The 24,784-nt window shown below is 59.6% G+C and overlaps 5 protein-coding genes across 5 annotated transcripts; all 5 read right to left on the bottom strand.

Moving 5' to 3' along the window:
• Positions 1-1,503: 1,503 nt before the first annotated feature.
• LBRM_28_1890 (conserved hypothetical protein) lies at positions 1,504-3,444 on the bottom strand (the record flags this gene model as incomplete). The annotated part of the gene is made up of 1 exon (XM_001566169.1): positions 1,504-3,444. One exon carries the CDS (start codon positions 3,442-3,444, stop codon positions 1,504-1,506), a length of 1,941 nt encoding a protein of 646 aa, XP_001566219.1.
• A 2,056-nt stretch (positions 3,445-5,500) lies between these two features.
• On the bottom strand, positions 5,501-8,482 carry LBRM_28_1900 (putative proteasome regulatory non-ATP-ase subunit 2; the record flags this gene model as incomplete). Its single annotated transcript, XM_001566170.2, has 1 exon — positions 5,501-8,482. The coding sequence occupies one exon, from the start codon at positions 8,480-8,482 to the stop codon at positions 5,501-5,503; it is 2,982 nt and encodes a 993-aa protein (XP_001566220.1).
• Positions 8,483-9,573: 1,091 nt separating this feature from the next.
• On the bottom strand, positions 9,574-11,325 carry LBRM_28_1910 (conserved hypothetical protein; the record flags this gene model as incomplete). Its single annotated transcript, XM_001566171.1, has 1 exon — positions 9,574-11,325. One exon carries the CDS (start codon positions 11,323-11,325, stop codon positions 9,574-9,576), a length of 1,752 nt encoding a protein of 583 aa, XP_001566221.1.
• Positions 11,326-12,265: 940 nt separating this feature from the next.
• On the bottom strand, positions 12,266-15,073 carry LBRM_28_1920 (conserved hypothetical protein; the record flags this gene model as incomplete). Its single annotated transcript, XM_001566172.1, has 1 exon — positions 12,266-15,073. The coding sequence occupies one exon, from the start codon at positions 15,071-15,073 to the stop codon at positions 12,266-12,268; it is 2,808 nt and encodes a 935-aa protein (XP_001566222.1).
• Positions 15,074-17,454: 2,381 nt separating this feature from the next.
• LBRM_28_1930 (putative protein kinase) lies at positions 17,455-23,487 on the bottom strand (the record flags this gene model as incomplete). The annotated part of the gene is made up of 1 exon (XM_001566173.1): positions 17,455-23,487. The coding sequence occupies one exon, from the start codon at positions 23,485-23,487 to the stop codon at positions 17,455-17,457; it is 6,033 nt and encodes a 2,010-aa protein (XP_001566223.1).
• Between the last annotated feature and the right edge of the window lie 1,297 nt (positions 23,488-24,784).

Here is a 24,784-nt window from a genome sequence, read left to right on the forward strand (position 1 = left end):
CAAAGAAGACAAATGTAAATAGATGAGATGCATAACTGATAGAAAGTTAACAACAACAATTAAAAAGGGTGGGGGGTAGCACATAGCAAATTAAAAAGGGTGGGGGGGGTTTTCAATTTTCTGAACTACACATATCTTATAAATAATGAGGGGGGGGGGGGGGGGGGAAAATAAAAAAAAAATTAGAATGATATAATTTTCCTTCAGACATCCCGCATGTTGTTAATATATATTTAGTACCCGCTGGGTATCACCGGATGTGGTGAGTTCGCTTCCTTTCATAAAATGGGCATTAATTTACTTAAATTGGTGGGTAAAAAAAAAAAGGGGTTTGGGGGGGGGCAAATCATAAGACTAGAAGACCCGCTAAAAATCTAGAAGAGGGTGACCAACTTGAATTAAATAAAAAAAAAAAGGGGGGCGGGGGGGAAGGAGTTTAAAAAAAAAACAAAAGGGGGGGGGAAGAAAGGGAAAAAAGGGAGGGGCGGTGGCGGTATAATTGTAGAGAAAAGACAAATGATTATATAATAGGGGCGGCGGCAGGCAGGGGGAAAAAATAGGGGGGCGCGGTGGAAAAAATATTTTTGGGCGAACTGAGGAGTAGATAGAGGAGGGGGGGGGCCCCTGCCGTGGCAGTGGGGTGCGTACAGCGGCAGAAAAGTGAGCAGTGAAGGAAAAATTTAAGATGGGGTGGGGGGGGGGGCGACGAGGAAAACAACGACGTCAGGCTATGTACAATCCACTGCGGTAGTGATGGTGGCAGTAAATAAATATACAAATTAATTAAGAAATGGTGACGATGGCGCGCACGTACAGCGCTGAAAACACAACACAAGAGCGAGAGAATGCCTCAGATGGAGAGCAGCAGCCCCCACAAGTCGATAGGAGGGAAACACACACCCACACGCCTACACCCCACTGCGAGAACAGCCTCCCTCCTGCTTCTGGATGACAGGAGAGAGGATACTAGGGGGGAAAGGAGAGTGCCACAACGTGCCAACAAAGAGGAAGCACATCGAAGCAGTGGGGGGCGGCGGTGCAGAGAGTTCGCGCAGGGGGGAAAGGAAAAGAGAGAGCAGAGGTAGTGACGAGGAGAGGTAACCCAGAGTAAGAGGAGAGAAGGAACAGCGGTCAGTTTGTGGCTACAACGGAATGGTCGTGCGTGCAACGGGCTAGAAAAAGCGTGGCGTTCACGGCGACGAGCGGGGAACAAATTTGCAGCACAGGGGCGCGACGCTGCAGGCCGGAGGCCGAGTGATTCTTTCCCCCGAGTTGCGCCCCTTTTCTTCGCACATCCGTAGCGACACCTCCTTTGTTGCCCAGGCGGTCCACCTGCCATGACAGCAGCCGCTGCTGGAGGTTGACGTACACCCTCAGCAGAGCGACTCGCCTGCTGTCATGGTCGAGGTTGACACCGTCTTTCCGCGTGTACGTTGCGGGGTAGTGCTGCACGCCAGAGTCGTGTTCGCGTCTTGTTTGTCTTTCTTCCTTGTTGTCCTGGCGCTAACCACCACCACCACCACCGAAAGACAGCGGTATGCGAATGGAATGCGGGGCAATGAGTGTCTCGCGCAAGATGGCTCGAAGTTCGTGCAGTACAAAGTACGATACTTCGTGCTCATTCACGTACACACCGTTGCCCTCCTCGCCGCTGTCGCCATCGGAAAGGCTGCTGCTGCCATAGGGGGAATAGAAGTCCGCGGAGGAGGCACCGTAGTCGCCTGTCCCGGCGTTCTTTCTGCCGCCCTCCAAGTCGGAGCCGCCGTCGTCGTCGTCGTCCCCGCCGATGACGGCGGTGATGCTCAGTCGATTGACCACGAACGGCGAGAGCGGACCCGGCTCGAGCCACACCTCGCACATGTTGTCCTTCATGTTTACGCAGAGGTAGCAGTCAAGGTCGAGGTTGGCGAGATAGAACATCATGGGCAAGCTGACACGCAACGCAACGGCGCCGAGTCGAATTTCATGCTGTACCGCCATGTTCATCGACAGATGCATCGCACCCCCGTAGGTCACGTGGAAGCGCACGTAGAGGCCGCCAGGACCCAGCACCGAGGTCAGCGAATCCACCGGCTCCGGCTGCGACGGAAACTGCGAAGGAGCGGAGGATGCTGGCTGCCGGTGGGAAGACATATCAACCTCACCACCAGCACCACTGCTGTCAGCACTTGCCGTGTCTAAGAGTGGACGTGACCCAATCATCAGGTGCAACATCTTGGCCCCGGTGTGCACACGGGAAGCGATCCCGTTCGAGTTCTCGTTGATGTTGTCCGTCACAGCGGCGGGGCTCGTCACAGGCTCCACAGCAGCGGTGGAGGTAGTCATGAGAGTGTCTAATGAAGTGGTGTGGCTCACAGTGTACGGGGAGGTGCCGCGCGTCTCGGGCCCGGTGCCCTGCCCGTCCCTGCCACCACCAAAGAGTCCCTTGCCCTGCTGCTGTTGCTGAAGGTGCTGACGTGTACGGCCAGGAGGTCCGTCAATCGCGTTCTCGAAGGCGACTATTTCGACGAACGGCGGGGTGGTCCCCCACTCCACTCGGCCCACCTCCAAGTATTCAATCAGCGGCACCCTGCTTGCACTCTCTGCTGCTGCTGGGGCAGGGGGTGCCGACACGGTGCCCGGCACGTAAGCGGCGCCGCCAGCAGCAGAAGTGGCCGCAGCACACGACGCCGCCACGGTGGAGCTCGCTGGGCCAAAGTACGACGATGATGAGCTGACGGTAGTTCGATAGACACCCATCGCAGGCACAGTAATCGGCTCAGCCACGAAGGAGGTGCTCTCCGACGGCTCACCACCATTGTTGCCACTATTTATGTCTGCCGCAAGCAAGGTTGCACCTCCGCCATGATAGCCGCTGTTGTGCGGCAGGGCAGCAGTGATGGGTGGTCCTGAGGCAGAATTCCCTGAGCCGCACGCGCTCCCAGTGGGAAGCATCTCTGCCGTCGACGCTGGTGCCGCCGCTCCAAATGCTGGCAGACCAGCGCTGCCGTAGGGTGCCTGGGTGTTAGAAGGATGCGGTGTCGATACGCCCATCAGCGTGGAGCTAACCGATGGGTTAGAGATCGACTCCCAGCGATTTGCGGAGGCGCCGGCTGCCGTGCTCGCCGGGTTGGCGATGAAGCCCGCCAGTGTCTCCGGAGAGATGCCGCTACTAGCGTTAGGTAAGCACTCCGACTTGCCCGCCACAGCAGCGCTGCCGCCACCACCGCCGTAAGGACTGGTCGAGGAAGAAGTAGCGGTCCCTGCAACACCGGAAAGCGGGACGGGAATGGTTGTACTCATCTTTGCAGCTGCTGACGCTGATCCGACCGCGCCGCTGCTTGGTGACGCGGCATGTTGGCTGTTAATGCGCTCGACCACCTCGGCGAGTCGCTTGTTAATGAGTTGACGCAGCGCCTCTGCGCACGTCTCATCTAGTCGACTCCAGTTAAAGTGCAGCGACATTTTGCTCGTTATGGGTGAGCTCGTTTCTTCTTCCTCCCTCTCCGCCCCCCCCCATCAACTCCGGCCACCGCCTTCGAAACAGCGGCGGTGCTACATCCAGCCGCCGTGATGGCAGTGCGAGGGAAGAGACGCACCGCGGTCGTCTGCACGGCTGCCTATCGCTTCTCCACGCCGCCGCGGTGATGTAGAGGAGAGTGAGAGGAATGAACGAAGCGAGGCGCAGTCCAAAAACAACGACGGCACCGTGATGGACTGTATGGGGCCCGGGAGGGGGAGGGGGAGGGGATGGAGCTAACGGCGCTCGCGCACAGACCAGCAAACACCAACACACACACACACACACACGAAAGGAAGGGAGCGATGGAGGTGAGCGAATGGTTGAAACGGCGTCCTTTTGCTTCTGCTGCTGCTTTCGCCCTTCAAGTGTGGGGAGAAAGACAAAGCTGAGAAAATGAGGAGAAACGCGACAGTAATCGCAGCTGCCGTGTAGAGGGCGCGTGCACGCAAAGAAAAGAGAGCGAATACAGCAAGGGGGAGGGGCAGGGAAGTGAACGAGAGAGAGAGAGAGATACGTGCGAGCACAGATACCCGATAGACATCAGCCATCACCCCGTCTGGTTGCCAGGGTGCTTGGATTGACTCCCGTCCTCATCTCTTACCATCCGCACCCCCAGGGAGGGGGGGTGCAGGTTGGAGCAGGGATACAGAAATGCACGTCACTCGCACGCTGGCATGTTCCCTAGGCGCGGTGCAGCAGCCGCGTACAGAGGCGCAAAGGAAAAAAAAAAAATAGAAAAGTGGAATTGCGCGCCGTCAGGTGTTGCCACGCAGCGAGGCACTCGCCTTCTCCATCACTCGCAGCCCCCACGTCAATGGTGCTCCCCCTCCGCGTCCCTCAAGGCCAACCCCAGCCCCTCCCAGCCCCAGATCCACACGAGCGGGAGGTAGAAAAGGAAGGGGAGGGGCAGCAGCAGAGCACTGCTTCGTTGTGTATGTCTGGGTGTGCGTGTGTGTAGTTTTGACTGGCTGTGCACAGAAAGAGTTGCAGACATGCGTACTCACGCCGCAGCCAAGCGACACATCGGCCCACTTCCACAGTGGGGAGTCACTCATTTTTTTTTTTTCGGATAAGAACAAACCAACGAGCCCATTGGTGAAGGCAAGCCAACAAGAAGTGTGAAACAGACAGACACGAAAGGAAGGAAGGAAGGAGGGGGGGGGGTTGAAGAGAAAAGAGAGCAAAGGAGAAAGAAGCATCGGCGGGCGGGAGGGGGGAGATGTCACCCCAAACCCCACCCAAGTCACACGATAGTCCCTTCGACTCCCACCTCGATACGCCCGGACACACCCGTAGGCCCTCTCCTGACCTCTTTGCTAGTCTGCTCTTTATGAAGAGGTCAGCACACGCACAGACACAACGATGACGACCACATCGAATGAGGCGCCGACCGCCACCCACAGAAAGAAGAAACATCTGATGTAGCACACGACGCAGAAGAGATCAACACAGAGGAGAGAGAGGGGTGGACAAGGAGAAAATCACCGCGCGCGCGTGTGTGTGTGAAGACAGAAGCACGCAGCAACCGAAAACGAAAACCGGTAGAAATGAGGCAGGAGAACAGACAAGGTAGTCCCCCCCCCTCCCTTGCCTTTGCGCTAAGGCAGTGCGACCCACTGAACTACACCAACACATAATGGCAACGCACCATGGCGGGCGCATACACCAGCGCGCAGACGTAATAAGAAGAGCACAAATGAAGAGGTGTGGCGCACAGGGCGAAAAACACACACAGCTGAAATGAGAAACAGCGAGAGGTGGATCGGCCCTCTCTCTCTCTCGATGGGTGGAAAGACTGCACGAAGGGTGCTGAGGAGAGGATATGTCGCCCTGATCGATGCGGCTGACGCAATGCACATCCAAAAAGCAGACGGCAAAGTACACGGGCATCTGCGGCTGGGTCGTCGTGAGGTCGGGCAGGCGCGTTCCAGTGCGCTTGGGTACCTTTGTGCACGTGTTCAACCGCCTGCACCCTCCTCCGCAGGAAGTGCTGCTCCTCTACGGGTAGGAGAAGGGCTCCGGCACACGTGCTTCGTCGCGGTCTGACAGCACCACAGGTGCCACCAGCACCTCTGCGCCCATCTCGGGCTTTGTGTCTTTCAGGAGGCAGATGCCCATCGGCTTCGGCTTCAGCGGCACGTACCGCGGGTCCACGTCGTGCGAAATCACGGCAAACTGATGTGCTGTCACACGCGCCGGGTTATGCAGAATCTCAACAGTCGACTCCTGCTCCGCCGCCTCGGCAGACGCGCCGGTGCTATCCTTGTCACCGTTCTTCTTACTCCCAGCCTCAGCAGCCGCGCCATCACCTCCAGCCGCGCCAGTCGCGGAGGTGCCGGCGGGCAACCCCGGGCCTCCAGGTCCCTGGTGACGGCGTTGCCGCAGCTCTTCTTCCTTGCGCGTTGTGGACAGCACAACCGCTTGCACTTCGGACGCTTTCACCCTCTTCTCCTGTAGTACCGACTTGGGCACGGCGTAGGTGCTGGGTGGGGCCTTGGACTTGAACGTGTATTCAGGCAGCTCCAGAGACTCGTTCAGGCCAATGATGCACGTAGGCTGCATGGCCAACGTGATCATGAGCAGGTACGGGTACCAGTACCAGTACTGCAGGAACATGAAGACACCGACGACAGCCTTGTCGAGGCGGTGCCGCTGCTTGTGCAGGGCAAAGGTGCAGTTGCGGCCGCCCGCGTCAAGTAGGCCGGAGGCAAGCACGTAGCCGAACTTAGAGCAGCGCCCCTCGTTACGATCCTCGATCTTCTTCTCTAACAACAGACGGAAGTCCTTCACCTTCGAGTTCTCCTTTTCTGTCAGCTGCACCATGACCATGGCAAGCGCCATCGCGGCGCCCTGGCGCACGTAGTCCACGATGTCCTCCAGCATGTCCCACAGCACGTCGATAACGGCAACGTTGCCGGTGCCGGCCGCGCTCACCGCCAGCGCCATGGCTACACCGTAACGCACATGCGGACTATAGCTGTCCACAAGCACGCGGATCAGATCAAGGCACAAGTTCGGGTCCTTGAAGGTGAGGAAGCCAATCATGGTCACAGCAGTGCGGCGGACGTCATCGGACATGTCCTTCACCGTGATATTTAGCAGCTTCTCAATCGTCTTGGCATTCTCGGTGCCGGCATAGGCCAGACCGAGCACGAAGCAGCCCCCGAGGCGCACCCACGGGTCACCGCTCTCGAGCAGCTCCTCCGCCAACAGGAGTGCCTCGTCTTCGCGGCCGAGGTTGATGAGCGCCATGGCCATGCACACGCCACGTATGATCTTCTCCTTCTGGTTCTCTTCGTAGGCGACGTTCTTGAGGCTCTGCACGACAATGTCGTTGCCACTGCCGAGCATCAGCATGCCAACGCCAACAGACGCGCCCTCGGCTGCCACCGCGTCCATGCCCGTCACGCAGGTAAAGAGGGCGTCGTAGAGGCTCTCGTCCTGCAGCCCCATTGCAGTGAGGCCGATGCCGAGCGAGGCGCCGTGGACCATCTGCACGTTTGTCGAGAACTTCTGTAAGTTCTCTTCAAGATACTTGAGAGTCTTGCGGTCGCGCGTGGCGCCGAGCGGGGAATAGATGAGCCCGAGCGCATACAGCGCACCCGCCTCCTGGTATGGCAGCGTTGGCACGCTTGCACCCTTCGGCAGGTACTGCTCTAGCACCCGCATTGCCTCCTCTGTGTGCCCACGGTGAATAGCACCCGTGCTGGCCACCGCGGTGAACTTGGCCCAGTGCTGGGCAGCGCCAAGCCACTTCATGTTGTCGCGCAAGAATCCGTCCATCGTGGTGCCGCTGTACATCAGCGCGTTCGCCACCACTGTCGCGTTGTGGATGACGGAGTTGCGCGGGTCGGTCATCTTTTTAATGTGGGTCAGCACGTACACGTCAGCGACGCAGCGAGCGTAGAGAAACTTCACGTGGAGGCTCGTCGTCACCTGCCCGCTGAGGACGGAGAGTAGCTTGTGCTCCGGCGACTCCGCCACCGCCGCAACGGACGCCGCGCCAGACGCGTCGTCGGTGGTCGTCGGGGCGCTGGACGGCAACGTCGCGGGTGCAGGCACAGCCACCGCCGTACCGACAGCGTCAGAGGCACTCGGAACCGACTGCACCGCTCCCAGCGCCTGCTCCGACACCCCGAGCTGCTTGCCCAAATGAGCCACGACCCCTGAAAGGTATTCCTGGTTGCCATACTCGAAGAGGTCAAAGGCCAACTGGAAAGCAACCGCCCTGCTGCCACCCCTCCACAAACCACAAATAAGGTTCGACGTCGCCTCCACGTCGCCGAGGAACAGCAGACAGTGGGCCAGGGAGTAGTAGTCGATGGTGGCGAGTCCATCCGTGTACAGGTCCGCGAGCAGACGGAGCACTTTGCGGCGGAACGTGATGTCCTGCAGCAGCACATTTGCCACGTAGAAGGTGAAGTTCAGAATCTCGGCCGAGTGGGTCTTGCTCAGCGACTGGCGCAGCACCTTCTCGAGGAAGTCCAGTCGGAGCGCCCGCACAGTGAAGCCGACCATCTCCTTCAAGTCCGCCGTGGTCTCGTTCTCCAACACCCATGACTTGGTCAGAGAGACGAAGAGCTCCTCCAGCTTTGGTGGCAGCTCCTCCCGCTCGCTCTCCGGCGTCTCCTGGTACACGACATACGTGTCAATACATCGGCTCAAGATCGTGTCCGTGAAGAGAGACCGCGTCGTTGCGTCGAAGGAGGTGCCGGCTGCCAGGGCATGTTTTACTGAGTTACTGTAGTCACCAAGGTGGAAGTACACCTGTGACGCGACGAGAGAGGCAAGGCGGCGCGTCTCATCTGCCAACTTCTCGGAAGCGGCAAGCTCCTCGATGAGGGGCAGCTTCGCACTAACCTCGTGCCAGAACGTGTCCATCAAAGACGAGAGTCGCTTGAGGGCAAAGAGCACGACCAAGTTCTCCTCCTCACTGAGGAGCGCCAGCACGGCCTTCGCTGAAGACAACACCTGCGTCATTTTTCACTTTGCTCACAACTCCTGTGTGATGCCGCCTCCCGCCGCGGTTGTGCGTGTGCACGTGGTTGGTGGTGGTGGTGCGTTGTGGTGTGTTGTGGTGTGTTGTGGAGGGGGGGGGCGATGGAGGCAAGGAAGGACGCGAGTGGATGCTTGGTGTCTGGATATAGAGGCAAGCTCCACAGGAGGGAGGGAGGGAGGGGGGGGGTCAGAAAGAGAAGCTCAGGGTAAAGGAGAGAGGGAAAGAAACCCGCACTGATGCGCTGAGGCACAGGCACAGAGACACCAAAAGGAGGAAGCCGCTAGCAATGCACCAGCTCTCCAATGTCGCTGCACGCGTAATTCGCTCAGAGAGGGAAGAGGGGTATGCGGGTGTCCTACAGGCGGGAGTGAGAGAGGGAGGGAACAAGCGAAGGAAAGGGGAACAAAAAGTGCGTGGCAGGGAAACAAAACAACGAAGAATGACACCAAAACTCGTTTCTGGCGTCAGCAGAATACAACGCAGGAGCACACAGAGAGAGAGAGGTGTGCGTGTAGGCAGGCGCATGGGTGTTTGTGGGTATCAGCGCCACCGGCAAGGTGCAAAGTAGACAGAGAGCAAACCATAGAAAAGGAAAAAGAGAGGCACAGAGAGAACAGTGGCGGAGAAAGGGCCCGGCATCGAATCCGCGTTGGGGAAGAAAAGGCGCAACAGTAAACCCAGCGAGAAGAGACATCGCACATGCTGGAAAGGAGGGCGTCTGCCCTTCACTGAGAGAACATACGAAGCCTCTTCAGTCATCCAGTGGCACGCTCGTGTTTTGTGTTCGTTCTTCTCTTTCTTGTCGGGCACCGCCCGTGCGCCGTTAGCGGAGATTTGAATTACGCGAGTCACCAGTGAATCCACTTAAGCGAAATAAAAGGGGAAAGGCAAACACACACACACACAGAGATGCCGGCTCTCAGCGAGAGCCTCCTTTTGTGTGTTCGCCTCGCTTCGTACAAATGGGGAGAGGCGGAGAGGAAATGAAGGAAAGTAAAGGGCGGCCGTTCGTCTTGTCTGGTCAATAACGTCGCCAAACCGAGGCGCAAAGACGCAGAACGAATGGAAGCACTTAGCACACGCGGTCAAAGCGGGCAACGTAGAAGCCGTTCGTCGCGTCCGTTGCCGGATCGCACCGGATGGTGAAGTGCAGTGGGTGCGCCTCGTCCTCCCTCTCCACACCACGTGTCTTCCACGTATCGGGCATAATGTTGCTCAGTCGCCATCCACGCGCCTTCACTCGCTCATCATCCAGCACCTGCCGCACCACCTCCTCGTTCTCCTCCTCGTGCACAGAGCAGGTGGAGTAGACGACGGTGCGGCAGTTGTCAAAGGAAAGAAGGGAATGCGCCAGGAGCTTGCGCTGCAGCCGAGCCAGCTTCTCGACCCGCTCCTCCTTCATTGAGAAGTCGTTGCCCTGAGCGTCGGGGTTGATGGCGCCGCTAGTGATGGCCTCTTCGGTGTCGCCGTCCAGCTGTCCTTCCCCCGCTGCCGCATTCTTGGGATGCCCACCACACCGACCTCCCTGGCGAGAGGAAACCGCTCTGTCAGCCGGCTGCCCCTTGCCCTGCTGCTGTTGCTGCACGTGGTGGTGCTGAAGGGCCACATCAACGCGCGTCATGACACCGCTGGCGCTGCAGCTGGGGTCGAGCAGGATGCCCTCTGTCGCAGCACGGTCGTCGGAAGAGAGTTGGAAGAAGTCCATATTCACAACATTAACGTAGTCCGCCGCGCCGAGCGATGTCACCCGCTTCGACAGCAGCTCTGCACGCCGCTCATCACGCTCGGTCGCCATGATCTTGAGATGTGGTGCACCGAGCGCAGCGAGCTGCGTTGTTTTGTTACCTGGTGCAGCGCAGGCGTCCACAACATACTCCAGCTGTTTGCGTGCCGCCGTCGCCGTCTTATTATCCTCCAACTCCGCCTTCACCAGCGCCTTACCATGCCTCTTCGTCTTTCCACCACCACCACTGCTGCTGCTGCTGGCCTTATTCTCTCCAATTATCTCGACAGGGACGGCGTCGAGCAGCACCGCCGCAGGGAGGCACGAAGCGCGATCCTGCAGAATGAGCTGACCACTTCGCACCGCTGGGTGCGCGTGCAGATCCGTGCCAGGTGGAAAAACCAGCAGATCCGGCACAATAGGGTCTTGCGTGAACTCCGGCAGCGGGAGGTGCAACCGCAACGATGCGCGACGTGTAGTACGCTTGTCGCTGTCCTGCTGCTGGGAGTGAGAACGGACAGCGGTGTTTCCGTCGCCGTCCGCGGCATCGCGGGCGCGCTTTCGCGCCTCTGAGGAGCGGCGCAGTCGACTCACCAGTTCCTCCACCGAGATTTTGAGAGTGTTCACACGCGCGTAGCGAGGCAGCTGCAGCGAGTGGGATGAGAACGCACCGTCGCCAGGGCCTATCTTCCTTCTCGCGCCACCGCTTGTGTCGGGCGCCACCTCATCTTCCAGCTTTTCATTGCTGCGCGGCGGGATGATGTGGTGCTTGTGCACCTGCCAGTACGCCTCACGCAAGTAGGAGGCCGACTGTGTTATGGCACGCGCGGTGCTGTCGTTGTGGGTGTTGACTCCCTTTCCGAGCACTACATCGTAGGCCATGCACATTGCAAACTCGTGGTTCGCCTGCGGGTAGTACTTGAAGAACTCCGCCACCTCCAGCACGTCCTCGAGCAGCTCGTAGTGGCGCAGCGTCTCGCACACAACAGCGTAGGTCTGCCTCTTCTTTTGCATGGCCTTTCGCAGACAGAGCGCCTTGGCTGTGCCGTTGCCTGCGCGCACAACGCCGACAATCTCAGCCGCCTGACGATATACGTCCATCCCCGCACGTCTGTCTAGATATTACGCTGCCTGTAGAGAGTGTGTGTGTCGGTGCCTGGCCCAGGAAGGGCGAGGAGAAGAGATGGGCACGGGACGGAGGAAAAGGGAAAAGAGGCGATGTGCGAGAGGGGGAAACCCTCTGCGTGCCACGACGGAAGAGCGACAAGGAGGGAGAGAGAGGGGGCCCAGAGCATGCGCATGCGATATGTGTAGGAGGTGGGGGTCAGGTATGGGGGTGAAAGCAAACCAAAAGACAAAACAAAGAGAGGAGAAACCAGAAAGGCGGTAGGCGGATGCGGCAGAGGCAGTGAGAGAGGACAGAGCGTATGCGCTACTTACGATCATGAGAAACATGCGGCAGCCCCATGCACAGGCACCCCAACGCCGGGGTTGGGGATGGCATCAAGCATGAGGGACACTTTGTAATCCCTGCGGAGATGTCGGCATGTTTGAGTGGCTCAGACAGAATAGTCGAGAACACAGAATGGCATTGCCAGAACGCCATGAACAATGAGTGCACCTCGGAGGCAAGGCCTTTGCTTGACTCCTACCCCCCCCTCTCCTCCCCCTCCTTCCTCTCCGACGGTGTAAGATGTATGCCTCTTGTTCCTCCACTTCCCTATGGAAGACGCCACAGGCATCTATGGTCACTGTCTATAGGTCCATGTACGGTGTGCCTGGGTCTATGTTTACGCACCTGTGCGAGTGTATATGCCCTTGGGCAGGGGGGGGGAGCGTAGGCGTACCCCTGGCTGCGGAAGATGCAGCGCGTTGTAGGTGGCGACCCCATGCCCCCCTTCCTTCTCTCTCCTCCTCACAGCCTATCGGCTCTCCGGGGATGAGCCGCCACGGCAGCAACGCGCGGACCTCCCCTCACACATACACACACACACACACGCACACGTCTCCTCCTACACCTCCCCCTCCCCCTCCTCCTCCCTCAGAAGTGGTGCTCCCACACGCGCAGGTCAACGTCAATGAAGCACGCCTGTGACGACGTCGTGCTTGCCAGTTCTTCACAGCTGCTGCGTGCCGCCTTGATTGGGGGAGTGGCAACACGGCGGCACGACTTCAGCCACGCGGCATCGAACCAAAACCCCGGCGTTACTGAGTGAGGCAGAAAAGTAGTGCAGGAGAAAGAGGAGGAGACGGGTGTGGTACAGGTGGCAGCTGCAGCTGATGCCTCAGCTCGCCCAGTGTCATCGCCACTACCGGTCACGCTTGATGACGAACCGCCGGCTAGACGGAGGGCTCTATTGAGAGCATTCGCCAGCAGCTGAATCTGCCGAAGTGTGAACCGGCCCCGCTTCTCGGTCAGAGTCGGTGCGCAAGCAGTGCTGCGTGTCGGTCTTTCGGCAACTGCAGGCGCCCTATCCGCTGTCGTGTCATGCGCAACGCACACCACCACCGTCTGCGTACACCCCGCAACCCTCAGCGCCTGCACAGTCGCAAAGCCGTAGCCGAGGAAGTCACAGCGCAAGTTCTCCAAGGTTGGCAGCACATGCGCGTTCACTAGCAGCACCCCACCAGGCTTCAGCCGCCGCGCGCAGAGCTCTACGAGCGCTCCTTCGTGCATCATGTGTTCCCTATCCGGGTCGTAGCAGTCAAGGAAGATCATGCTGTACTGTGTTGGTGTCGGTGCGGCTTCGACAGTTGCCGCATTTGTGGCTTCCCGCTTTGCTGACGGTGTCCGTGGATGCGCCGCAGACTTCGTGGGAGTTGCCTGCTGAGGTGAAGAGGGGGCAACAGGATGTGCAGTGCCTCGTGATGTTGTCGAAGTAATGGGAGATGCAGCACCAGCTCGGAGATAGGCGTAGGCATCTTGCAAAAAACACACGTACTCGCGTCTGCCGCGCTGCGACCGAAGCACCGCTTCGGTCACGGCCGCTGATGTACGTCGAAAACGCGGCGCACACTTGGCGCTACAGGGAACTGCAGGCGGCGGCGCAGCTAAGCCCTCTAACAGCCCGAGCGAGGATTGCCCCGTCGCTCTGAGCACAGCTGGGGTGGCGCTCCTTCTGCGAATCAGGCCCGCCGCCCACTGCATCACAGCTGCGATATCGAGCGAAGCAGTAGGGCGCGCGGCAGACGTGGCAGCAGGTGCAGTCTCTGCCGCCTCTTCGGAGCTGAGGGACGAGGTGTTTCTCTTGTGCGAAGCAGAGGCCGGTTTCGATGTCTTGCACGACCGCACTGCATCGAGTTCACCCCTCCAGCCGTCTACTGCATCGATCGCAGGAAACTGTCCGTGCTCATAGCACGCCTGCAATACTGCCGGCTCCACCTCCACAATGTGCAGTGGCACAGTGGCAGGCAGCAGCGCATCCAGGCACTGCCCCAACACATTGCCGCCAAGACCTAGAATCAAGACAGCGTCGTGCGCAGTGTGAGGGATCAACTCTGTCAGCAACGCGGGGTGCACCTCTTCGCCTGCCTCCGGCGCTGGGGACAACACGGCCTTTGCTACTGCAACTTCGGGTGTGGGTGATGCGGCCCGCTTGCGGGACTTGTGCAGCAATGCGGTGCCACTTTGATTGCGGCGCGACGGCAACACCCCAGTATGGGGGTTTTCAGCTGTGCCGTGGGCACCCTTGCAAGCCCTTCCACTCAATAGCACGCTCTCCCACGTCTGTGCGCTCGCATGCCACGCCGCGTACACTAGCAAACCAAAGTGCACCATGTGTCGCGGGTAGCACTCCAGTGCCGTCTGCCAACCAGGCTGCAGGATCGACTGCAGAACAAAGGATCCCGGGCGCGTGTTGCTAACCGCGTCGCTGTTCACAATGTTCAAGCTGTGTAGCCTGACCGTCTGGGTCACCGGTGCCATAGAGAAGGTAAAGGCGCACGGGAGGGTGCCACTTGAGGAAATGGGGCCCTGCTGCCTGCAAGAAGGCGCCGCTGTTGCTGTTGTAGCGGCGGAAAGCGGCGTGAATGAAGCAGTCGCGCCCTCCGCTGAGCAATCAAGTGTGCCTGTGAACGCGCTGGTGAGTTGGTGCAGCAGCGGACACACACCCATCGGCGGGAGTGAAGTGCAAAACAGAGGGCTTAAAGGAGGGCGCGGGGCATTGGGGGCCTGGGAGTCAGGGAAATCCATCACACCACTGTGCTCCACCTGTGACAGCAAATCTTTCCTGTTCGTATTGCCGTGTGCGGGCTCTGCCGCCACAGATGATGCCAACGATGATGCTGCCACGACTTCTCTTGCTGCGACACACTCCACTTCGAGCACCGACTCAGCCCACAGCACCACGTAGCCTTTTAGCACCCAACAAGGGTATGTGGATGTGACATGCGTGATGCAGCGGCGGCATGTGACGGTGTATAGCTCCGTGCCCGCCTCAACGGTGGTCGACGGTACCGCTGCAGCTGCGCTCTCAGGCACTTCGCTTTGCTTCCCAGAAGGAACGGTGCCGCTCCGTCGTGGCTGAGCGAGTGAGAAAGTCGCCGCCGTGAACTCTTCAAGGCCTCTTTGCAGCTCTTCCACGAGACCCTTGCGCCTGCGCTTGGGTTGAGACAGAGATACTCCAGCGCTGGATGCCGCAACCCCCGCCACTGAATCCGGGGTCGAAACCATGCCGTCATCAGCGGGGCCAGTGAGGCCAGGTGCAAACTCACGGTAGAGGTAGTCCACCGCGCGCTCCCATCCGCCTCTGCAGAGACGGCGATACAGCGCCATGTAGGGGAAGTACGTGCGAATCTCGTTTTCAATGGCGGTGCTCGCCAGCGCCAGAAAGGGCGCATCGCTGCCCATTTTTTCGTTTCTGTAGGCAAGGCAGACACGAGCACAAGCCCATACGCAAGCGCGTTGTGAGTCCAACGTGAGCACCCTTCCGTTCTCTGCTCCTTCCTCTTTGGGGGGAGCGAGACGGCAGAGCGGCTGTGCGTGTGTGTGTGTGTGTGGGGAGGGGGGGTATCTGCGTGTATGCCTCAGGTGCCCGTGACGTCCCCGGTGAGTGGAGAAAGGAAAAAGAAATGCCCCTCGCGTGCAGCACGTGTCAGGCGCGTTTGCCGCTCGCGAGCAAAAACGAGGCAAAGGAGAGCGGAGAATACAAACGAAAAAGGACCGGCGGCAGCATAACGGCAGCAGCTCGAGAGAGAGAGAGAGCCTTGACTGTGGGCTTGTACGCGAGCTTTGGGCTCAGTGTCCAAGGAAAGGATTGGGGGGGGGGGGGGGGCGAGTTTGGCATCTGCGGAGAAAGAGGTCTCGTACGGGAGGTTCTGAGAACCCTGCCGCTGCAGCTGCTGAAAAAGCGCTAAGCAGGCCGGAGACCTGCCGGAGACGCTTGCAGAAACTTGGACTGCTGCCGCTCGGTGAGTCACCGTCTAATAGCGGCCGGTATTGAAGTCTGCGTGAAGCACTTCGTCTTTGTGCCCAAGGATGCGCTCAGGAGGTGCGCCACGTAGCAGGGGGGCGGTTCACAACATGTTCATGGCATGCGTGTTCCAGCTCGACCTACGTAAGCAGAGGATGACACCTCGCTGCGGTCCTTTGTAGGAGTAATAACGATCGTGATGGTAAACCGGTGAAGTACTTCTTCGGCTTCGGTGGGGTTTTTACCGGTAGTGGCTGCCGCGCAGACGGCGGTGATTGCAGGGCTCGAGGTGGCGGTTGCGGAGGTTCCATTAGCTCCACTTAGCAGCGAATCCACACAAAGACATTTACTTGCGCGTCCCTCTAAAGTGAAGCCTTTGCTTCGTTGTCAGGGGAGATAAGTGACAGCTGGCTGTCGCCAAGGCTCGGGATATGGGGCGCCGACGCAGCATAGCCAACGGTTGCGTGGATAAGCTGGGAAGAAAGAGAAGAATACTGTCTCACCTGTAACGATCGATCCCTCGCCTCTCCTCCTTCGTTTTGTGCCCTCTATCGGCGCAGCCAAAGGAGAGACACAGCAACAGCACCAGACGCCTTTTCGCCCTCGGACACACCCCAGCACGCCCCACTGCACACGCGCTCGACATCGACAAAAAGGGCGAAAGAGGGCCACGGTGACGCGCCAACTGACACGTCTGGGTGGCTGGCAGAAACAGGGGAGGCGGCGGACTTCACAGCCGAGAAAGATGTGCTGGCTTACGGCATAGAGGAGCCTATTATCAAAACTGGAGGACGGTGCACTCGCGCAGGCTCACACGTGAGGGAAAGCGACGCACACACACACACACACACACACGCATGCATACAAGCTTTTTTCATGGAGGAACCCCCCTTGCTTCTCTCGCTTTCGAGGAGGCCTCGTTGTTCGCTTGCTTCCGTGTCTGGGTATCGGCGAGCATGAACAAACCCTCTGTGGAAGCAACCGGGTTGGCGTATGTGTGTGGTGTTCCCCTCATTGATGCAGTCTAGTTTCTCGCAAAACTCACTATTTTGTTTCGACTCTTTCCATGGTGGTGAGGGGGGAGGGGAGGGGGGCGGTTGCCTGTCAGTCGCACTTCAGGAGAGCGTGCATCACAATCGCCACACACGGCGCGAGCGTAGCGGATGAGGCAGTCGTGGATATACACATGTGTACAGTTGAATATACACACGGGGCACGGAGTGCAAAGGGGCAAGATGAGCGGGTAGGAAGAGGGACCGCCATTCGATTCAAAGTAGAGTCGGTTAGGGGGGGGGGGGGCAAGACGAGCCACTTGTCCGTGGCACAATCAGGTGGGGAAAAGGGGTGAGGAATGAGGGGGGGGGGGGGGGAAGGGAAAAATGGTGAGAGAGGGAGTAAGAGTAGTGCAGCTTTCCCGCTTCCCATTCCCGAGACGGCATAAGAGATGCCGCTCAGTTCTGCGTCTGTGGGGGAAAGGGGGAGTTGAAGATCCCGGCAAGAAGCGCAGCCGCCTGCCCGCGCCACTACTCTCACTCTCTTCAGCACCACAAGGAGTCGGCGTACCACTCTCGCTTTTCCTGCCTCTCGCGCTCCTTCACCTGTGCCCTCAGTGCTTCTGCATGTGTTCGCTTGCCAAGTCACTTGACAAGCAGTGCGGTCGTGCAGAAAATAAGCGGAGGGTGGAAGAAAAGAGACGGCATCTCGCTCGCCCAGCACACACGTACACAGACGCCCAGACGCACGCATACACACACACACACATACACACACACCTGCAACCAGAAGAGCACAACGACATTCCCCCTCTCATTGCCTCTCCTCAGGGCTGTCCAGGTTCGTTGTCCCACAGCGTCAGCGTGCCGTCGCGGGATCCAGATAGCAGATAGCATGGCTCCCCTCCTCCTCCGTCGCCCGTGTTACCGGAGCTCCAAGAAGCAGAGGAGCCGGTGGTCGTGCGCACAGCACACAAGGTGAGGATCGCATCCGGGGCGTGTCGCGGGAGAGCGCAGCTGCCATAGTTAGCGTCGTTGCCTTCGCGCACCGTGAGGAAGGCAAGACCCTTTCTGCCGTTGCCGGCCGGCGAGACAGCTACGTCGCTGCGCGCAGCACTCGCCGCCAGCGCCCGCTCTGCCGCACCGGTGCGCACCACGGCGTACGCCGGGGATTGGTATGGCGCGTACACTAGAGTGTGGGACGTCTGTGGGCAGTCAGTCGACCAGCTTCGAATATACCCATCCTCGCTTCCAGTGAAGACGCGGCCGTGGGTAGGCTGTGTCAGCATCGTGCGTACGGCTCCGCTACCATTGTGACAGCACTGAAATGCAGGCCAGTAAGCAGCGCTCTGGAGGAGGAGGCGATATACCGTGCCTCCGCTAGTGCCGAGCAGCAGACTCGGCCCCACGGCCGGCGCCGGTTCCCACGTCGATGGACGGCAGCTCTGACACAGCGCCGACAAGGGATCCACGCACGCCGTCGTGATGGACAGTCGCATTGATGACGTGAGAGCGGACGCTGACAGCTGCCCTGCCTCGTCATCAACGAGGACGACGCGCTGCGCACAAAGCTGATACCGCAAGTCGTACAGGCACACAGTGCCACCGCATGTGCCGACGGCCGCGGCGCATGCCTTATCGCCCGCGTAGAGCGGGCACAGGCAGCTCGGCGCCCCGTCCAGTGGGTTGAGTTGGGTGTGCCACACGGAGGCAGTCGAGCTCACAGTTGACGCTTCGTCGCCTGAACGAGCTCCGCCTCGGCACCGCGTATCCACCACGTGAAGGCCACCAGCTGCGGTCGCCACAAGCAGTGATGCTCGATCCTGCAATGCCAGCCCAGTCAGTCCGCCCTCTAGAGTGCCACCTACAGCAATGGACGACACCCACGCGTTCTTTTCCACGTCCAGGACACGCACGGCACCGTCGGTGCTCGCAAAGGCCACCATCGAGCCGGAAGCTGAGGCGGACGTCGAGGCGAGCGTCAAGTCTCGTCGCTGACCTTGTGCACTGATCCACTGGCATGCCGTGTAGCTGTACTCCCTCGCATCGGACGTCGTTGCCACAACTCTCTCCACCAAGCACAGCTGGTGCGCGTGAGCTGCGCTCTTGTGTGACACGGCAGCCTGCCATACAAAAGCCTCACCTCGGGCTCCAGCTGAGATCACGATCCCGTTGGCTGACGGCGAGGGCGCCACTGCGTAGATGGCTCCCATGTGAGCACCGACAGAACTGAGTGCCGCAGCAGTGGGACGCAACGCCGAGGACGGTGCTGAGAAAGTCGATGCCACGGTGGTCGTAGCCACCGCTGGTGAGGATAGGGAGGGCAGGGTTGCTCGACTGTGCACGGCGCGTCCGCCACCGCCTTTGAGGCCGCACCGACAGACGCACGAGGGCGGAGGCAGTGTGACAGGTAGCGGCGATACCTCAATGCTGTGCGGCGGTGGTGGTGATGGTGGGCAATCCAGCACTGACAACGCCGCCGCCGCGGTCGTCGTGCCACTGCTCTTTTCCGTGGATGGAACGACCACATGGGAAGAGACGAGACAAGGCTGAGGCAGCGACAGCAGCGCGGAAGAAGCTGAGAGGCGGGGCGACACAGGGTGGCTTTCGAGTTGCATCCGCGCAACCTCTCGCGCGGTGGGTCGGTAGACGAGCGCCGTGTCACTCGAGTCATCGCAACCAACGATGCGAATCCCGGTACTGGTGGTGCTGCCGCTGTGCTGAACGGCCGCTGCATCCTCCGCAATGCTCGCTTCACAGCGCGTCCTTGCCCCTGGCAGAGATGACGATGAGGCCTCAGTCGACGGAAGCCCGTGCAAGAGCGCCGGTGCCGGCCCGGAAGCATAAGAGCGAGTCACTGCCACAACTGCGGGTAAAACATCTTTGAAGGTGCCGCCATTGCCTCCTACGTCCTCGATGTATCGGCATTGCGCTGAGCAGCCGCGTTGCCCATTGCCACGGCCAGCGCCATTGTCAATAAATCGGTGCAACGGTTCATCATCTTCGAAGATGTCCCCGTCTAACAGGACTGCTGATTCAGGGACGAGCGCCCTTTCCCTCCACGACACGCTGCTGGCGTAACTAACCGGCGTTGGTCCCACCACGCCACCTAATGGCATGAATGGTGTAGCCAACTCAGCCCGAATTGCCGTAGCGGCGTAGCGGCGCAGGTGGGCCAAAGGCACTGGAAGCATCAGCAACGGCCGAACGGCATACTCGAGATGCAGCGCAACGTCAGCCATCGAGTAGGTTTGTGCCGCCGCCTCAACAACGCCGCACGCCGCCTCGCGCAGCCACAGACGGCTCTCCACCAGCATTGGAAGGCACTGGTGGACAAGCGCCATCGACTCCTCCAGCGGCAGTCTGCGGCTACGCACCACAACTGCGAGGCTATTCAGGGTTCTGCTGAGGCACACAGCGTCTGTGTGCCGCAGGCCTTCCTCCACAAACAGCCGAAGTGTCTTCGTCGGCGGCGGCTGCAGCAGCGCGTGAAGTATGATGGCCTGTGAATAGAGCACCCTCTGCACCCGCAGCGGTGCAGCCAGGGCCGTGGTGAGGAGAGGTATCAGATCCTCTGCCACACGCTCCTCCCCCAGGAAGGCGGCGACGGTGCTGGCAGACTGTCGTATGACCTCCAAGACAACAGCAACGGATGGATGATTGTACAAAATCTGCAGCATGTTCCAGCCGTTGTTCAGGAGGCAGCGGAGCTGGGTTAGATACTGCTGCGTGCCAACAGCGCTGGCGCCGTGCTCGTCGCCAACGCTCTCTCCATCAGCATCGCGCTTCTCGCCCACTGACTTGCCAACTTCAGTGTTGCAGACATCCGGACATGACATCACCCGCGTGCCACTGATGAAGCTGTGCTCGCTCAAGCTGGTAACCTCAGTAGTGCTGGCGCACAGCGCGTCACTGCTGGCACGGGGCACCGGCGGCGATGACATCATCATCGGGTTTAACGTTGCAGCCGCGGCTACTGCCTTCGCCCGGTCGTCCTCCTCGCCATCGTTTCTGAGAGAAAGAGGCGCGTCAGGCTGGGGGCAGTGTTGCGCGGGGAGTGGGTTGGGGTACCTCTGCTGCGCGCACGCAGCCTCTCCTGGTCGCCGAGCGCAGTGCCGCTGGGCGTCCAACTGATCCTTCAAAGTAGTCGACTGGGTTGTCATTGCATCGCCTCCGTACAAGAGCTGCCGCCGCTCCGTGATGTAGCGTGCCAAGAGCAGCAGTCGCGGCAGTCGACTTGCCACCTCCACCAGGACCGCTGTAGACTCCTGCTCTGCTTGCCGCAGGATGTCGTAGAGACACGGTAGCACAAGATGCTCCATGAGCGCCCACTGCTCCTCTGGTACGGCAGAGTTCTCCACTTCTTCGCCTGGCTTCGCAGCGGCCGCATCGCACGAAGGCGTCGCAATGCCACCCAAACGCTGCGGCGGCCTGAGCGTGAGGCGGTGCGCGATTACCTCCGCGATGGAGCTGAGCAGCCGAAGTGCCATAAGGCGCGTCGACGGCCCGTAGACGTGGGCGTCGTTGTTCACGTAGAAGAGCACGTGTGGTAAAACTATGTCGACTAGACAGGCGAAGCTGCAGTATGACGCGCATCGACGCAGGCAGAGTAAGCCACGGTAAGCCGCCTCATCGCTCGTGCGGCTGTTGTGCATAGTTTGGAGCAGGAGGGGCAAAAGGAGAGACACAGCCAGTGCTCGAGATGGAGACACAACTACCGCCAAGCTGACCACACGGGCACTAGCTGTCTCGCTGGTTGCCGCTGCCTCCTCAACCGTCAAACACTTACCAGCACTACTTGCTTGTGTCGTGTCGAGCACCTCGCATCTCTGCAGCACAGCCTCAAGCTGGTTCTGGAGGAGTATGAGCCGCATGTTTGGAGCGGTGGTGAGGAGGCGAGGCAACACGGACTCGTATAAGTAAGGGAACGAGGCAGGGAAGATGCGCTGTTGCAATCCGCGATTCACCAGCTCACGCGCGGACGGCCGCGCCTCCGCGGCGGCGCACAGCATGGGCAGCAGCAGCGGATGCAGCTCAGCGGGCACGCTGGCGTCCAGCAGGACGGGCACCACAACCGCCTCGCGGGCCTCGGTGCTGGTAAGATGGCGCAAGCTGAGCACCTGCGACAGTGTTAGCGGATCCTCCTCCTTGTAAAGGAACAGCACGACACATGCTGTGGAGAAGACGTCCATCGAGGCTGTGTGGCCATCGAAGTTGATGTTGTTCACGTTGTAGGTGGCGCTACCCCGTGCCTTGCTCTCCAGTGGTGGCGTGGGCAGCGGCTGGTCGGTAAACTTCTCGGGCGCCACGTAGCACGCCCTGTTCTCGTCCGTGTCGTAGTAGTAGTCGAACAGCAGCGGGCTGTCAAGTGGCATTTGGGAAGGCTTGAAAAGGGCCATGTCGCACAGCACTAAGACGCCGGTACTCTGCACTAGCACGTTGTTAGGTTTGATGTCGCCGTGGGTAAGACCGTAGGTCTCGTGCAGGTGGGCCACTGCCTCTAACAACTGATAGACGATAAAGAGCTTTTCCTGCGCCGTCCACACAGGGCGAGCCACGAGACGCTCGCGAAGCGTAAAGGCGACGTAAGGTCGTTGCAGCACGCAAAACCCGTCTCCCTCGCAGACAAGGCTGTACCACAGGCAGTTGCGCGGCGTTGTGCACTTCAGTGTCGAGTCGACGACGCGCAGCTTCTCACCGGCGTTGTCCATCACATGGTGTATGTATTTGAGGAAGTACGCCTGACCAGGATCGTCAGGGGTGCGCACAAACACCTTGGTGACGACATCCTCAACCAAGTAGCGCTGCTGCAGCGACGTCGATGATGACAAGAAGGTGGTGCTCGTTGGCGCAGGCGACACAGTGACGCGACGACCACCATAGGCAGCGGCTGCGGAGGACTTGAGCCCGGCGCCTGCACCGCTACGCAGAAGCAGCTGCACGTAGTTGCCGTAGTTGCTGCGCCACTCCCCACTCACGCCAGCGACCAGGGCGTCAATGTTTGGAGTCTGGCCCGCTTTGGCCGACACTGCCGTGGCGTAGGAGGAGGGGGTGGCGATCCGCAGCTTCGTCTGCGGCACCGGTGAGGCCGGCCCCAAGCCAGTACCATACGGAGAGCTACTGTCCGCACTAGGGACACCAAAGCTGCAGCGGCTGCCACTGGCGACTGACATGGCGCCAGTGCGCGTGTCACGACACCAGCTATCCATTACGGCATCTGCGGTAGCGCCTCGCCATAATTCCACCTCGGGCCGCAGGGAGGACGGAACAGTGCGCCACGGGCGATCGGCCACTGGCAGACGCTGGCGCCATCGCGCCTGATGCCATGCGGCGCGTTCGCGAGCCAGAAGCTGGGTCGTGGTTGCCGCAGCGTCGCACAAAGCATACGACGAGCTGATGCCTATGCCGGCGTCACCTGCCCCTCGTGCTCGTCCACGCCCAGCTGCCCCACCGCCAATGCCGGCCATCCAGGGAGATAACACCACCGTTGGCGTCGAAGGACCGACGGACGCCCCACTTAGCGAGGCAGTTGAGGGGGCACGGAAGACGCTATCGGGCCGGTACTCGAGCCGCTGATGCAGAACACCACTGCCGCCAGGAGTGCCACCACCATCAGCCGAGATGAAGCCGTAAAAGCACTGAGGGTCATTCGTGCTACAGGAGTAAGACGCGGTGCTCATAAGATTCGACTCTCGCGCGTGATCCTCATTGCCGGCCGGTTCCGTGAAGGAAGTGTATTTTAGGCAGTGAAACGTGGCAAAGTAGTTGCGACCTTCGGCACTGAGATGGGCAACGACCTCCAGATCACCCGACACGTTGGCGAGATCAACGGCGGCCGTCACCGCGAGTTGGTTGCCCATAGAGCACTCTCGCTGTCTAAGACAAACGTTTGTACTTCCCCTCTGTGTGTGGGTGCGTTTATGTGTGTAGGTTGGGCGTGACGGGCTGGCGTAATATGCACCAGTGCGTCCCTGCAAGGGCGGATGTCAGTAAGGGGAGGGGGAGGAGGAGCGCGCAGAGGGAAGCGAATCGAAGCGAGCGAGAACGCACACAAGGACGGGAAGAAAAGTGGAAGGGAAATACGGCGAGGTGAACGACAATCCGCACTGCGCCGCTGGGGGAAAAAACGAAGGAGGGAGGAAAGAAAAGCCGCTTGCAACTCATTGCTTGAGGCTCGAGTTTACAGAGCCACAGAAACGTCACTTGAGCCCATACGCCTGAGCGCGTGCGTGCGCGCCAGCCGCCCACCAAACACTGCAGCAGCACCCCCCCCCCCCGATGTCTCCTCCGTGTACCTAGACGCGCAGGCACACGTGTCTACACAGACGCATTCACAAACATACACATGAAAAAGGCATACACAAGCAATAGGCTGTGGAAATCCTTACCTGCGCGATAAAGCTCCTCCAAGCCCCACCTTCTCCGCCTCACCCGTCGACTGCCATTCGTTCATCATTTCACTTCTCCCTTTCCCTCACATGATCGTTCTAGAGCGATTAAGAGCAGCTGCATCGATACCATTATGACTAGACACATGATCAGACACATGCGCATGTACTAGTCATCATCATCTCCCTGTTTGTGTGGCACATGGCCGCGTACACAGAGAGGGAGATGCGCCACGATGAAGGCGATCACTGGAGGAGGGAGAGAAAGCACAAGAAAATGGCAGAAAGGCCCATCGATTCAATGCGCTGCCGTGTGTTCGACGGAGAGAAGTGTCCCAGAAAAGAAAGGAGCGGGAAAGACATGCGTAGTCACGGAGAAAGAGAGGGAGCACACGGTGAAACCATAACAGAGTGGAATTTACCTTTCCTGAAGGTATGAGCCAGCACGGATGGCCCACAAGCACTGCCAAGACGACGGCACAAACAACTACCGCGAATACACTAACAAAGTAGAGAGGAGGAGAGTCAGACGTCGTGAGGCCAAAATCACCCATAGCGACAGCTGGATAGATATCACAACGCTCCGTTTGCACCCATGGGCCACGCACACTCGCCTCGAAGGACGTTGCCAGAAGCCGACGGCAGCCGCACGCATGCGATTGTAGGGACTTGAAACGAGGAAAAGAGGAAAATAGGAAGAGACCTGCACCTGCGGAGCATCACTGCCAACTCTGTTACCCCCTCTGTTGCGTTGTGGAATGAGAGAGCA

Source organism: Leishmania braziliensis, chromosome 28 (assembly GCF_000002845.2).
Source record: "Leishmania braziliensis MHOM/BR/75/M2904 complete genome, chromosome 28".
In the NCBI taxonomy this organism is placed as follows: domain Eukaryota; phylum Euglenozoa; class Kinetoplastea; order Trypanosomatida; family Trypanosomatidae; genus Leishmania; species Leishmania braziliensis.